Genomic DNA, 15,340 nt, shown 5'->3' on the forward strand with positions numbered 1-15,340 from the left:
CGGTCCCCTAGTTTTGTTCACAAAGCTACATAATTGTCTGTGATTAAGCTTATATTAGGCTTACGTTTGGGAAATATTTTGAATAGTAATTTTGTATCCTAATTTGTTTAACGCTTTACAAATCATTTCGGAGATTAACGTATTGTGGAAAAATGCAGCTTTTCGAATAACTGGGGGCATTGAGAAAACATTAGTTCTAATTTACGTTTGACGTAGAAATAATAGCCAAATATTGACTGTAATATCTAAGACCCACTGCATATTTGTATTTGTTACAATAGTTTGGACACTATTTACAATCCTCAAAGGTAACGTAATGTGACCTTCAGTAATGAGTTGATAGGTATCACGACAAACTGTGGAACCTATGCAGCGATCGGGGTTCGAGTCCCGGTGAAACCGCATAAATGTATCAGTAAAGTTCATTCATGTACTGTGCCAAATTAACCTTTGTTTAATGTATAAGCTTAATATACAGACAATTTATGTGGACGGCCAAACACAATATGAAGGCTTATTAGGAAATAATAATATACTTGAACTCAAATAAATGTATAGTAGATAAAATCTTTATCATAAAAGGAAACCAAATATAAAGTTGAAAAACGTTGTGCAAAAACACTGAAAAATTAATTAAAACAAACATTACTTCTTGATTTGGTCCTTGGGTCCTCGAATGTCATCTATCTTCAGCACTACAGCAGCCAACTGAGTGGCCATGACTATCTGATGTTTCTTGGACTGCAGACCTTCCACAACTCCCTGGGTGAGCATGTCGTTGTCTCCGGTAGACATGCAGTCAACGCCTAGAGTCGGCTTGTGACAAACCTTCAACTCAGAGATGACTTCTAGAGGGTAGAGACCCGCATTCTCAGCGAGAGCGTACGGAATAGAGTCCAGAGCCTCTGCGAAGGCTTGGAAGATCAACTGTTCTAGAGTCGAGAAGGAGAGACTTTGCTGTTGAAGAGCGACGGAGCAGGATATTTCAGCGGCACCGCCACCACAGACTACAGCGGAATCTTTGATGAGGTTTCGCACGACGCAAATCGCATCTTGAAGACTCCTTTTGACCTCCTCCACAATCGGTTGGTTTGTCCCACAAACTTCAATAGTGACGATTTTTGACCTCCCGTTTTGCTCGAGAGCAAAAGACTTTACATTGTCTCTTGACTCCAAAACTCTGACTTGGTCAATTTTACCCAGCTTTTCACAACTTAATTCTTCAGCTTTCGAGACCACGTGGGCACCAACCAACGCAGCGACCATTTCAATATCTGCCACATTTTCAACGACGTGGATTCCGTTTTGCAACAGCAAACTATACAGGGTTTCCTCCATTTTGTTAGAGCACAAAAGGAACTGGGTCCCAGATTTATTCACAACCTCCACAACCTGTTTAGCCCACCAGTCTTTGACAAAGTCTTTCAAATCGTTGTAACTCGTCATGTCATCAACACTTACGTGATGTCTCGTGTGCACTTTAGGAAGCTGCAAGGCCGAACCCGGAAAAACTGCAACCTTTAAATCCATCAAAGTTTCTTTTATATCTGATCTTCCTTTAATGACAACCCCCCTTATCAGTCCACTGTCTTCAACGACTCCTCCAGCATTCCCTGTTAATACGATGGAGTTTACGTTCAAAACGGGATTCAAAACCCATAGGTCACAGGTTGATTTAAAGGCGGCAACGACTATTTCGGCAAGGTGGTCTCGAGATCTGCTGGCTATTTTGGAACTCAAGGCTGTTTTGGCGGCCCTCAACAGCCAAACAGTGTCCTCTCCACTGACAGAGACTCTGAAGGAAATTTGGTCTAAGTGAGCCAACGCAGCACGCGCTGCTATCTGGTAGCCTTCAGATATCCTCGTGGGATGAACACCTTTGTCCAGAAGGTACGCCGCCTCCTGAAGTAGAGCCCCAGCAAGAACGACGACCCCCGTGGTGCCGTCCCCTACCTCACGGTCCTGAGCTTTGGCTAGAGACACCATCAACTTGGCCACCTCATTCTCTGGGTCCATAAGTTCCAGAATTGTAGCTCCGTCGTTGGTGACAACACTCTCTCCTTCCGGGGTTACCTAGAAAGGTAAGAAGAAGGCTTACGAAAAGGTAAGAAGGCTTAAGAAAAAGATAGGAAGTCTTAGAAAGAAGTTAGAAGCAAGCAGAGGGGTCAGTGGAGGTTCGTACAAGGAGAAAATAAAAACACAAATTACCTAAGGTAGCATTTCCTTAGGTAAGAAAATAAGAATATACCACTAGCTGAACTATAGAGCTAATAAGGGTCTGAAATGGAGATGTCTGCACACACTGTCCAGTTGTCAAAATAATTTCTTTTCGGGGTACGCCATGTATGACATGTACTGTGCTCCATTTCAGACCCGTATGAACGAGTTTTAAGGTCCTTCTAATGACTTTCCCTGTAGCAGCAAATTAAGTACTCAGTAAACATGATTGGGTTGGGAATAAATGTGAAATCTTTTAGGAAATATTTTGGTGGAAACCAAATCAGGAAAATAAAACTTCATTTAGTCTACAGGTTTGCTTTCGTGGTAGTTCCTTTTATCTGACCATTTGGGAAATACTAGCTGAGAAAATCTAAAATTTGTCTCCTATTGCATGTGGAAAACGTGAGGAAAGCTTAAGAGATAAATTTTCGTGTAGCAAATATTCCCCTTAAATATTTCATGGACATTACTCATAATAAAGGACTACCGGGTATATAAATCACCTCAAAATAAATTATAAAATAGAATATAATAAAAAGTTTGCTCAAACTATTCTTTGAAAAAGAGAAAAGAATAAAACGTAGGCTACATCAGATTTCAGAAAAAAAACTACTCTTGTTCGTGCTTTCAAAAGCCGTGAGCAAGTTATCCAAACCGAGTTTCACTTAGTGGCTCTATTTTAGAAAATAACTCTACAATTTGATCTATGATATTTGTCATAGTTGTGAACGGGTGATAAACAGTAAATGACCAATCCATCCAGCCTTCTCAATAGTAATATAAGCTGGAATGCGAAACTCGTTGTGGGAAGTCCCAAGTCGTTAATTTTCGATGCACGAATTCCGCTGAGTTTGGAAAACTGCCCGCTTCAGCCCGGTGGGCCAAATCCAAACAGTTAATTTAGAAATGCCTAGTTCTCCAAATTATTACAACTGCAATGTTTCATTTACAAAAAAAAATTTGTTAAATTTATTGTACAAAGAGTTTTAATAAAGAAATGCATTCTCCATATCGGCTATTATTTATAAATCATTATTTGCCTAAGAGAGTTGGAAATCAAATTAAGCAAAATAATAAGTTATGAAGGGTAGTCTATGGCTTAGTCGATAGCACAAAGGACTGCGAAAACAAGGCAGCGATTCCTTGGGTTCGTGTCCAGGTCCTACTACTTAGACCCTGGGTCATATATTTAGAGACCCAGTCACAAATTAAAGCTAGTTTAAAAAAATATTTTTTTACCTCACCAGTATTTTCGTTATTGATATAGCTGACGTGACAAAAGATGCTGTCGTCCTATCGCTTTGAAATGGTTAAAAACTCAAATTGACAACTCTACTTTGCATGTTAGACAGAAATCATAAATTTTCATCAGCACAATCTGTTGGTGACTCACTTCAACTAAGTCCGGCGGCAACTTAAACATAGAGATGACTAGTTTTATCAATAGCCAAAGATTCCAAAGACTGTCCTTTGATGCTGATGTGTGACCAGTACAGTTCCTAGATAAAAAGGACTCCCAACACTTTACTTCATTTTAAACTTCTTAATATACCTTAAAACAAGTTTAAAATGATACATTTTACGTAAATGAACTGTTAAACCCACCAAAATCTTGTCCATTCCTTTAGGTCCTAGAGAGGTCCTGAGTTTGTCAGCTACACTCCTCGCTGCCAGGATATGGGACTTAATCGCCTCCATTCCTGTAAGTCTATCCTGCTTATCCTCATCCTGCAGGATGAGAAACGGCCTCCCATACTCGTCAAAACAGAAACATCCTGGAAAATAAGCCATGAGGGTCTTCTACGTTGGATACAGAAGACAAGAACTGAATACGAGTCTAGGGCTAACATCTACTAAACGTCAACGAGGAACCTGGCTGGAGCTCTTTTTGGACGAATTTATGTCTAGAATGGTGAGTCTTGCTACCTACCGGATCAAAAACTTCGGAAAATCTAAGAGTCGTATTGTCACCCATCCTTTCTCTATGCGGAGAAAGCCCTGGATGGACATGAAAGACGACAAATCTTTACTCATCCTCAAAGCTTTGCCTATTTATTGTCCACAAAGTAGGTCCTTCATATGTGTAAGTAAAAAGGGTGTCATCTGGCTTGAAGAAAAACCATTTGCCTATAACTAATGGATCTTTTAGCATTGCAACAGTTTTTTTGTAGTGACTAGTCTATGCGGAGAAAGCCCTGGATGGACATGAAAGACGACAAATCTTTACTCATCCTCAAAGCTTTGCCTATTTATTGTCCACAAAGTAGGTCCTTCATATGTGTAAGTAAAAAGGGTGTCATCTGGCTTGAAGAAAAACCATTTGCCTATAACTAATGGATCTTTTAGCATTGCAACAGTTTTTTTGTAGTGACTAGTCCAAGGGCTAACAAAGATACGGTTGTCTCACTCGTAATTTATTGTTCACAAAAGATATACTGTAAGATTTTCGTTAATTAAAGACAAATAATCATTGTATAGTTTTGAGGGTAACAAAATGCCACGTGTTGGGTCTACATAATTCTGTAGAACGAATTTAGGCAGAACATTTTGTTTGTAAATTGTTCTAAAATTAGTTTCCATCTCCAAACCAAGGGTTGAAAAGGGCTCCAACAATTTGATACAATTTTAACAGAAGATGAAATTTAACGAAGATATTGGCTTTAGTGCCCATAATTTGCTACAAAAATTTCAAAATTCGCGTGCAAACCCTAAAATGCATATTTACCAATATTGTTCAAGGTTATATAACGAGCTTAATATACATTTAAGGTGAACTTACCAGTTTTGGCTTCCATCGTAAGCAAACACGTATAGTTTAGAACACAATGTAACAATTCCAATGTTTACTAATGGATAAATGTAAACAAAACGTTCATATCTGTAAAATGATGAATATAAAATCATCTGTTGTATAGTAGAAAATATCATCAGAAAGAAATCAAGTTCATTGATTATGAAACCATTTTCTTATTCTTCTCTCTAAAGTCTTGATACACGTTAGAGTAGTTTAACTTTCGTTAAAACTGTTCAAGTTATGTTTTGTATAATATACACGTCGGAAGAAAGCTTGGTCGTCCAACAAATAAAGTTGAAAATTACTGTTTTTTATTCCTGAGATTAAATTGATCAAATTAATCATTAATAAATGTTGATGATTGGATGTTATGATGAGGAAACGGATAAAATAAATCGTTAAATTTTCGGATATTTTAATGTTTAAGTTAAATATTAAGATTCAATATTTATTTATTAGTAGTTTTATAATTTTTTATAAAACAGTAAAAATTACGCACAAGTTATATATTCTCTAGAAAGGCTCATTATGGTTAATCCTAACCTAGTTTTTCTATTGCTTAACCTAATACCGAAACCCTACCCAGGCTGACGCTAACCGAAACCCCCGGTCTGTGAGACCCCATTTGAAAATAATGGGACCCCGCTTTCCGCTTAGAAACATACCAACCAAAACGCTGGGATTCTGAGACGGGCATTTTATGAATAGGCCTATGTAGACAACTTTCAAGGTATGGGCACCCATGTACACAAAATGAACAAACAATATATATCAACAGGAAGGGGATGAAAATGGGGGAAGGTATTGGGGCAATGAAATCCCCCAAGTAAACAGTGCTGCCAACATGCGTTTGTGAAAATTCCCGTGGGTCTGTCAGACCGGGGTTTCGGTATTAGTGTTAAGGTACCTTAGGTTTTTAAGGTTTATCTGTTTTATGAAATTGTAAGGTTAGTGTTGAATGTACGAGTAAAACAAAATTCACTCATTTGAAAAAAAAACAGTACGAACCCTTCTATTCTTCTTTGCAGGGCGAATTTCGTAAGGTACCAAGAATTGATTTTAGACATACTGTTGATCTTACAATGATGAACTCAAACCTATTTCCTGTCAAAACAATCCCAAGGAATAATGTAATCACATTTTTTTCAATAAAGGATGTACTAAAACTAAAGTTTCACTAGTTCGAATCTCACAGTTGTCAAACACAAACACATGTCATAATATGCATAATTTCAAAACTTTTCCTAATACAAACATTTTGGTGGAATATATTTTTGACCCTTTTTATTCGTTTAAAAATGGTGACTCTTTATGTGAAACTTTGGCACTATTTTAAAACTCTGTATTTTTGACAAAACCATTTTCTATCTCTATTCTGATTTTTTTTTATATTCCTTATGAGCTCAGCTTTTTATATGCGACATGACAATAATACGACAAAAACGTCAATAAAAATATATTTTTGAAAGATATTACATAGCCAAAACTTATAAACTTCAAATAGCCAAACGTATGTAAAATTTCATATCATTTTAAACATATTGGGATTCCAAGCAACTTTTAAATATAAAAAATTATTCGTATTTCTTTTAACTTCTGAGTTATCAACTGAACACAAGTTGTCCTGGTAGAAAATGCATGTTAAGTCTTAAAACTATGTCACCAGGCCCAATAAGATACGATTCTTATAATCGGCCCAATAACCTACAATTTTTAAGGTGACTACCATAACTTATACACGCAGAGGCGATAGATGATACCAGAATAGCAAACGACCAATTTCCAAAATCAATTAGCCAAAAGGCTAATTAGTATAAAAGTTAAGATAGGGTCAAAGCGTTAGCATCAGTTTTACGAGCAAGGTGGGTCGGGGCGAGATCCTAATTGTTTTGTATAATTAACTACCCAATTAACTCTAGATTACTTTAGGGAACTCTTGAGTCTTGGAATTATTAAATTTATAAAACCAAACTGAATTGTTAATTGGTACAAAAGTTTTATACATTTAAATAATACTGTAAAATCTTTAAAATTTGTTAGGTTGGTATTGATGAAAGAAAAATTATATGTTGCATAGATTAGAAAATAATGCTTGATACTAAAGCTATATTTTGTTAGTAAAATGTATGATAAGTATATTTTAAGAAACACACTTTGCTTCAAGACCTGTCCCTAAAAAAACCCACACATTGCTCGTAGTAAAAGATGAATATGTAAAACACAATACAGTATATTGAACAACCACATCGATCATAAACAAATATAAGAAGGGGGAAATGCGTTGCAACCATATTGAGGAATGTTCCTTAGCCTTTCAATGATAAATGAAATGTTACTATTATTCTTTCCATCTTTTGCTTGCTTGACAAGGACGGGACTATTATACATCGATGCAAGGATGTTTAGGCCTTCTTTCAACAAGAAGATAAGATCAGCGTTATTTCAACATGTTCTAACAGTTCAGAACATGTTCCAAAAATAATAGGGTATTCTCAGTAATCTAGCACCAGGGTACCAAATGTACCAAGTGCCAACACATCAGAAATAGTATAATATTATGTTAGGGTGTCCCAGAACTCTCTACCAATATTTTAGGGCATTGCTCCTGGGTAAGAAACATATCTAAATATCATATTTAAATTGTCCGGAAGTCCTTAGTTACTCACACAGCCGCCATTTTGTTTTTTTAAGTTATTAATTTTTTTCTAAAGAATGGTTAAACATACGAAATTGAAACTTTGCACAAACATTTATAACAACTATACAAAGCTACCGAACAATTATGACGAATTTTCTAATTCATAAATCAAAACGGCGGCCATTTTAAGTTTTGTTTCTTAAATAACTCGAAAACCGTCGATTTTACAAAAAACTTTATAGATAACTTTATTAAGGAAATTTTATAACAAATCGATTGACAACTTAATTATAAAGATTGGATGAGTATTAACTGAGATATGGTAGCTTTAGTGATACTTGACCGCTGGAGGTTAGTTGCAGCGCATGCTGAAAGCGGTCACGTATCACTAACTTAATACCGTTGTTGCTCAGAAATTCTCTGAATTCCCCACTAGCAAAATTGGGACCATTATCACTGACCAATTCTTCCGGTAGGCCAAAAGACGCAAACAGCGTACGCAGTTTTTCAATGGTTTTAAACGATGTAGTAGATTTCATGATAAACACTTCTAGCCATTTGCTAAAACTATCAACAACTATGAGCATTTGTTGTCTTGTTAGTGGGTCTTCCGCATAATCCACGTGGATGCGCTGCCACCTACTTGAAGCTCTAGGCCACTGACATAATGGCACCTTAGCCACAGCATTCCTTGTACACTGACACACATGACATGAGAGAACAGTCTCTTCAATGGTTTTATCAATCCCCGGCCACCAAACAAAGCTTCGGGCTAACATTTTCATCCTATTTATTCCGGGATGCTGATCATGCAGCAATTGGATAACGGCACTCCTCAGATTCTCTGGCACCACTACTCGACTACCCCATAAAACACACTGGTTCTCTACGGACAACTCATCCCTTCTTCGAAAATAAGCAACCAGCTCAGAATCTTGACTATCACGCCATCCATGCCAAATGAAATCTCTGACCTTTGTCAAAACAGGATCAGTATCAGTAAGTCGAGCGATATCCTTAGCAGTAATAGGATTGAGATCACTCACCAATTTGAAACAGTCGTAGGCCTCTACCAGGGAAGAAACATGAGAGATGTAGTTGGTTTTATGCACCGCGACAGTCGCGTGTCGCGTGTCGCGGCGCGACTCAAGTTCTATTGAGTTAAATGGGAGCATTTATGCACCGCGACAGCGACAAACTGCCGCGGAGCGACTCTAAATACCCGCGACAGGTTTTAGAATCGCAGCTTCAAAAAATGTGTCGCGCGCGGTTCAAGTTCTATTGGATCAAATGGACACGTTTATGCACCGCGACAGTCGCGGCGCGACAGTAGTATTTTTCATACTCCACGTGGTATATTCTCCATATACTTATATTGATTAATGTAATAACTGTATTACTGATACTTAGTAAGATTAAAAGAACCCGATACTAGGGACAACTTACTAATTAGCATGTTAACTCCGACTGCCGTTCCACTCCGCTTCGTGCCATCGTTCCTAGTCGGTGACGTCACTCAGCAGTGCAGCCAACCACACACACGAACTCAATAATCTTCTGGCAATGTAATATAGCCTTATATATTACACTCGCCCAAACTTAAAATAAAACTCTTCTCTAACGGCCTAACCTTTTTCTTCTAGGCTAAGCCAAATCAACATTTTTTTTTCTTCTTTTACAATTTTTTTTGTTTGTTTATAAGCTTCACAAAATACTTCAGTAATACTAAATAAACTTTTCTTCTTCAAATAAAATAAACATAAAATCTTCTCTCTCTAACTCGGCCTTTTAACTTAAAGGTCGCGCCGCTTCGGCTTTTGCACAGTCCTTTGAGATCTCCGAAGTGATGGCGGGCTGCACTGCTGGCTGGGCTGCACTTCGGGATGCTCGTCTGTAGTGTGCGTAGCTGGAGATTTTGGTAGGCCTACACTCCGTTGTTGTCTTGGTGATGTATTCCGAGTTTCCATGACACGAGGTGATCGCTCTGGCGGAGTTTGTATTCCCACAGTAGACTTGTGCTCAGGGGATTTGATCGGAGATTGCACTACCGGCCTATTGACTGTAACTTCCTCTTCCTCAGTCAACTTACTAGATCTCAAATGATCAGCGTGGCAGAAACGTATTTTACCTCCCAGGACGCTCACCACATAAGTAGACGGACTTTTCCGCTGCAAAATTCTCCCAGGAATCCAAGAAATGATCTCCTGCCGTACTGACTTCACAAGCACCCTTTCTCCCTCCACAAAGGATCTGAAACTTCCCCGATGGTTATCGGCTGCTTCCTTCTGCGCCTCCCTCTTCTTATCAATGGCTGACAATAAACAGGGTTTAAGCATTGTCAACTTAGTTCTCTGTTTCCATTGAAGGAACAATTCCGCAGGGGTAACACCAGTGACAGTACTGGGTGTGTTGCGAAATGCAAAGAGGAAATTATCCAATTTATGTTGTAAAGAAATGGTCTCAGAACCACTAGCCATAACCTGTCTTTTAAGGTTCTTCTTGACTTCCTGTACAAATCTTTCTGCAGCCCCATTCGAGACAGGATGGTAAGGAGGTGAGAGCGTAAACTTAATAGAATAGAATAGAATAGAAAAGTGCTTTATTAATACATATTATGTACAGTAGGCTACATGAAATGGGTACGATAAATTGATTCATGCACATACAACAATGGTCATACGACCGTCTGCTGGGTTGGCATAATGTCCTCATAATGTCCATTCAATATTAATGAAATAAAATTGTTCCACATAATCAACATACTAAGCACTCAAACAAAATAAAATAACACTTCTTAATGCAACACATATACATACATATATACACATACACATGTATGCATACATACACATATATGTATACTCTAAACATATTGTATACAAAATTTTAAAAATTAAATTCCCTAACTAACTCCCATCTACGTTTCCATGCAATTTTTAAAAAAACTTCCAAGGCCCCGCCAATCCTTCCCATTCAAATAATCCACAAACTCCTCATATTGTATTTTTTGTTTACCAAAATACAAGAGTCGCAAGTCATTGAACACCGGGCAACTAGCCACAAAGTGTAAAGCAGATTCATTCTCGTTTAAATTACACAAGGAACATGTGTGGTTTTTGTCGACAATCCACGGTTTATAGTTGAGATCTATAAGTTCTCCTCTACATTTTATTATCCAAGAAATGGTTCGGTTGTCTAAACCAGTTTCCAAGAAGCTATTGTTGCCAAGGTCAAAGTCAACGACGAGGTATTGAGAATGATAAGCTGAAGTACGCGCTCTGCCTAGACACTCAGCTCTCCAGCTATCTCTTGCTGCATTTACGACACTAACTAATTGAGACTTTAACCTACCACTCCCCGCCACCTCCATCGTATGTATATTCAGGTCTATTTGCACGCCATATTTGATTCCTAATGCTCTACACGCTCGACACCAATCTACATTTTTTCTTAACACTTCAGCTGCTAATAATCTTGGTAAACGTTCAGGTGGTAGCCCCAATATATTTATTATATAATTAAGATTCATTGAGAGAGAATAAATGTGTAATTTATCTAGACCCGTTTCCAAGTACAGTGAGTAATTTGGCGTGTTATTAGGCAACTGAAACAGTTTCCTAATAAATAACTTTTGTACAGATTCTATCTTTTCGCTCTCTAAGTATCCCCATACCTGGCCTCCATAACATAATATTGATCTTACCACAGCGTTAAAACACACAAATTTTGAGGACAGATGCACCCTGTCATTGTTTATTAATTTGTTCCAGGCGGCGTTAATGGCTAATTTTGCAGCTGAGGACTTCATCTTAAAATGTTGTTCCCAACTTAGCATTGGCGTGAACAATACCCCTAGATATTTGTAAGAGTTAACAATCTCGACCTTTTTGCCTTTATAGAACCATTTATTACTTTTTGCCAATCTACCTCCTTTGCGAAAAACCATAATTTTGGATTTATTAGTATTAACTTGAAGGTTCCATAAATTGCAATAAATTTCAAGTTTTCCAATCATTTGTTGCAGTACAACAGCCGTGGGAGCTATTAAAACTATGTCATCCGCATACATTAGGATATTTATTTTCTGACCTCCAAATAAACATCCGCCCTCTAAAAATTCTGGCAAATCATTTATAAATATTGAGAATAAAGTAGGGCTAAGATTACAACCCTGTTTTAAACCCATCTTGGACTCAAAACTACTTGTAATGCCGTTTTTACACCATACAGAAACATTGGTTTTATCGTAAAGATTTTCAAGAAGCTTGACAAATTTGGTTGAGACTCCTATACTAAATAATTTATAAATTAAGGCCTTTCTGTCTATAGTGTCGAAGGCTGCTGAAAAATCTACAAAAAAACAAAATAACTTGCCTTTTTTAATCGCACAACTTAAATTAATCATACATGATAAACTAAATATATTATCAATGGTAGAATATCCACGTCTGAACCCCCCTTGAAACTCTGTCAATATATTATTCTGAGTTAACCACACATTTAGTCTAGAATTCAGCAAACTCGTAAATATTTTACCACCACAGTCAATAAAGGAAAGTCCTCTATAATTCTCAACAGAATTTACATCTCCCTTTTTGTGCAGCGGGAATATAATTGATTTTTTAAAACTTTCCACTACCCTGCACTTATTTATTTATTTATTTATTTATTTCAACGGACATCTCCATTATACAGCATACAAACAAAACAATAGACTCAGGATGACTTAAATTGATAATAACAATTTTTGTGCTTAATATTAGAAATAAAATGAACAATATATAATGATCTAATAACAAACAACAGTAACAATGCCAAACCTAGCCAAACAAAACAAAAACTGACAAAATAACAAAGGTATACAAATAAATAATAATTTCAAACAACAACAATAAATAAAAAATATGAAACAATAACAACAAACCTACCATCAACAATAACAAATGATAAAGATAAATATATAGATTGACTAATAGAAATGTTTAAGTGAAATTTTTAACAGACAAGAGTAACAGTTTGAACAACAAAAAACAATTTTTAATTAGGACTGACTGAGACTGATGATCTTCTTTTTCAGTATATTTACGCTGTCTTGAAAAAAGTCGACATGCCTTGTCACTTTGTTGCCAGCTCCCTGGACTCGAACCATCGTGCTGTTTGCTGAGTAGCTAGTGCGGTGCTGTTGCTTGATAAACAGATCAGTCGACCTTGTGTTGGAAGGAGTCTTGAAATTGATTTGGCGGAGCATGTCAGGACAGTTGACTCTTCCGTTGATAATCTTGTGCAGCAGGACCGTGTCAGCAATGAGTCTACGTTCCTCCAGCGACTGAAGACCAAGTGCCAGGGATATAGTGTCAATGGGCACCTGAAGGTATGGGAATCCCATCTTGAAGCCCACCATTCGAACAAATCTTCGTTGAATTTTCTCCAGCTCATTTATTAATAACTTTTGATGAGGACTCCATATTGGTGAACCATATTCGAGAGTTTGCCTCACCAAGGCACAGTAAAGGGACTTTAGAGCTTCTGAACCGCTGAGCTGCTTTGAGAAACGGAAGATGAAACCGAGCGTTCTGTTTGCTCTACAGCATAAATCCAATACATGAGCTTGATAGTTCAATGAGGGCGTCAAGATGATGCCGAGGTCCTTAACTTGCTGCACTCGGTCAATATTTATGTTGCGAACTGAATAATTGTAGTTCATAGGGACTTTACAGCGATGAAAAGTAATGACCTGGCACTTCTTGATATTCAAATTCATCCTGTTGTCCTCACACCAACGATCAAGACTAGTCAGATCTCTCTGAATCCGGAGGCAGTCATCTAAAGAAGATATAGTTGAGAAAACTTGTTAAACATGTTATTATAAATACCCAATAATCTAGTGAGCAGTGAATCTGGAGCATTTTTATAAAACTCGTAGGGCACCCTATCGTGGCCCGGCGCTTTATTATCTTTTAATCTCGCGAGAACTGATTTTAACTCTAACATACTAAAATCTCTGTCCAAAACATCGTTTGTTATCATTGGTTCCGCATAACAGATCCCAGCTGATAATCGTGGCGGGTTTAATAATTTACTAAAATGGTTGATCCAATCCTGTGGTGCAATGTTACCCACGAACCTATCACTCCCGTATTTAAAACTGTTTAAAGCCGACCAAAATGTTTTCGCGTCAGTCCTGTGATTTAAACTGGCAATCGTGTTATCCAAGTGCATTTTTTGTTTATTTTTACATACAAATTTAAACATCTTACATGCTTGAATGTACTCAGATTTGTCAGCTGTCGAGTTTGTCCTACGAAATGTGTTTAACCTCTTAAATTTCCGCTTTCTCAACGCTAAACATTCGTAATCAAACCATTTTTGTTTGTGTTGTTGTTTTAAAGAACAGCTACTACTAGTCGCACTTTGCTTTGAATGGGCTGACTCCTTTATAATATGTACAATTTGATCTACATTATTTTGGTCGTCCAACGATATATGAAACCTAGCAATATTCTGAATAACCTTTTCCTGATATAAAATATTATCACGTCGAGTCCATTTTAATTTTGGGAGTAAAGGTAAAATGTTTTCATCTCTTCTCCTCACACAAATGTCGTTATCTATCGATAAGGATACTTCAATTGGCAGGTGGTCAGAGCCCGTGTGTTCAACAACTTTAAACCCCTGTATGATATCTAGACAAGATAATGAGACCGCGGCTATATCAATAACAGAGCATCCCATTACACCTATAAAAGTATATTCCCCGCCATAATCACCCTCTGACCTACCGTTCAGTATAACTAACCCTAAATTTTCACACAGATCTAAAATTCTCTTTCCTTTATTGTTAACAATTAAATCTTTGGAGTTTCGGGTTCGTCTAAATAACAATGATTCCACTTGGTTAAAACAATATTCTGGTAAAGTTTGTTCTATACCTACACGGCCATTAACATCACCGATCAAAATAAAATCTTGAAAATTATTGTTTGTCAAAAAGTTTGATAAAGCCTGAAAGTTATCATCCCATGAATTATAATTAATATATACTGGCATTAACACTATTGATCTATTACTAACTGTATTCCTTATTTGCACTAACACATAGTTATCGTATTCAATAAAATTAATTTTGTCACAAAACGGAGAACTTAAATTAATCAAAATTATTAATCCTCCCATGTATCTTCCATGGCTTGAGCTACGTTTAGCAAAACTAAAATTCTTTTTGAAATTTTTTAACTTTTGGTCTATATATGGAGCATCAACCTCAGAAATAAATGATTCTAAAATAAAAACAATATCATACAAATTAATGAACTCTATAAAACTTAAATCATTCACCTTGGACTTTAACCCGCATACATTGTAGGCCACTAATTTTAAACTACCTATCTTACTTAAAGTACTTGTTGAGTCCGTTCGACGTACTTCTGTGGCTGGATTGGCGTAGACCCCTCAACCTCGCACTGCCTGAGAGTAGCTCGCTGTCCCTGGTCCCTGATGGCTGCCGTCGCTGGTCGCTGTCGCAGCATCCCTTGGAGTCTCGCGCCAGCTCGTGGTCGACCCCTGGTCCTCGGCTGCACCCTCCATGTCCAAAGGGGGATTTGCTAGGCGATTTATGAACTCCGAGAAGTCGTGGCGAAACATGGAATTCAGCTTTGCGACTCCGTCCTGCCTCCCTGCCATTAGCCTAC

At 37.4% G+C, this 15,340-nt stretch overlaps 1 protein-coding gene across 2 annotated transcripts in view; it reads right to left on the minus strand.

Moving 5' to 3' along the window:
* Positions 1-606: 606 nt before the first annotated feature.
* LOC128985494 (T-complex protein 1 subunit epsilon-like) overlaps positions 607-15,340 on the minus strand; it is a 172,771-nt gene continuing 158,037 nt past the window's right edge. The window contains exons 1-3 of one of the 2 annotated variants that reach the window (XM_054405039.1): positions 5,000-5,072; positions 3,826-3,995; positions 607-2,073 (exon numbers count right to left, since the gene is read on the minus strand). In XM_054405039.1, the coding sequence (XP_054261014.1) occupies positions 646-2,073; positions 3,826-3,995; positions 5,000-5,015 (1,614 nt within the window). In that variant the 5' untranslated portion in view covers positions 5,016-5,072 and the 3' untranslated portion in view covers positions 607-645. Of the gene's footprint in view, positions 2,074-3,825; positions 3,996-4,999; positions 5,073-15,340 lie in introns of those variants that run through there. The other variant, XM_054405038.1, reaches the window with a different exon arrangement.

The sequence above is a fragment of the Macrosteles quadrilineatus genome, unplaced genomic scaffold (genome assembly GCF_028750875.1).
Source record: "Macrosteles quadrilineatus isolate MER2022 unplaced genomic scaffold, UCM_ALF_1.0 Scaffold_2__2_contigs__length_208266976, whole genome shotgun sequence".
Classification (NCBI taxonomy): Eukaryota; Metazoa; Arthropoda; class Insecta; order Hemiptera; family Cicadellidae; genus Macrosteles; species Macrosteles quadrilineatus.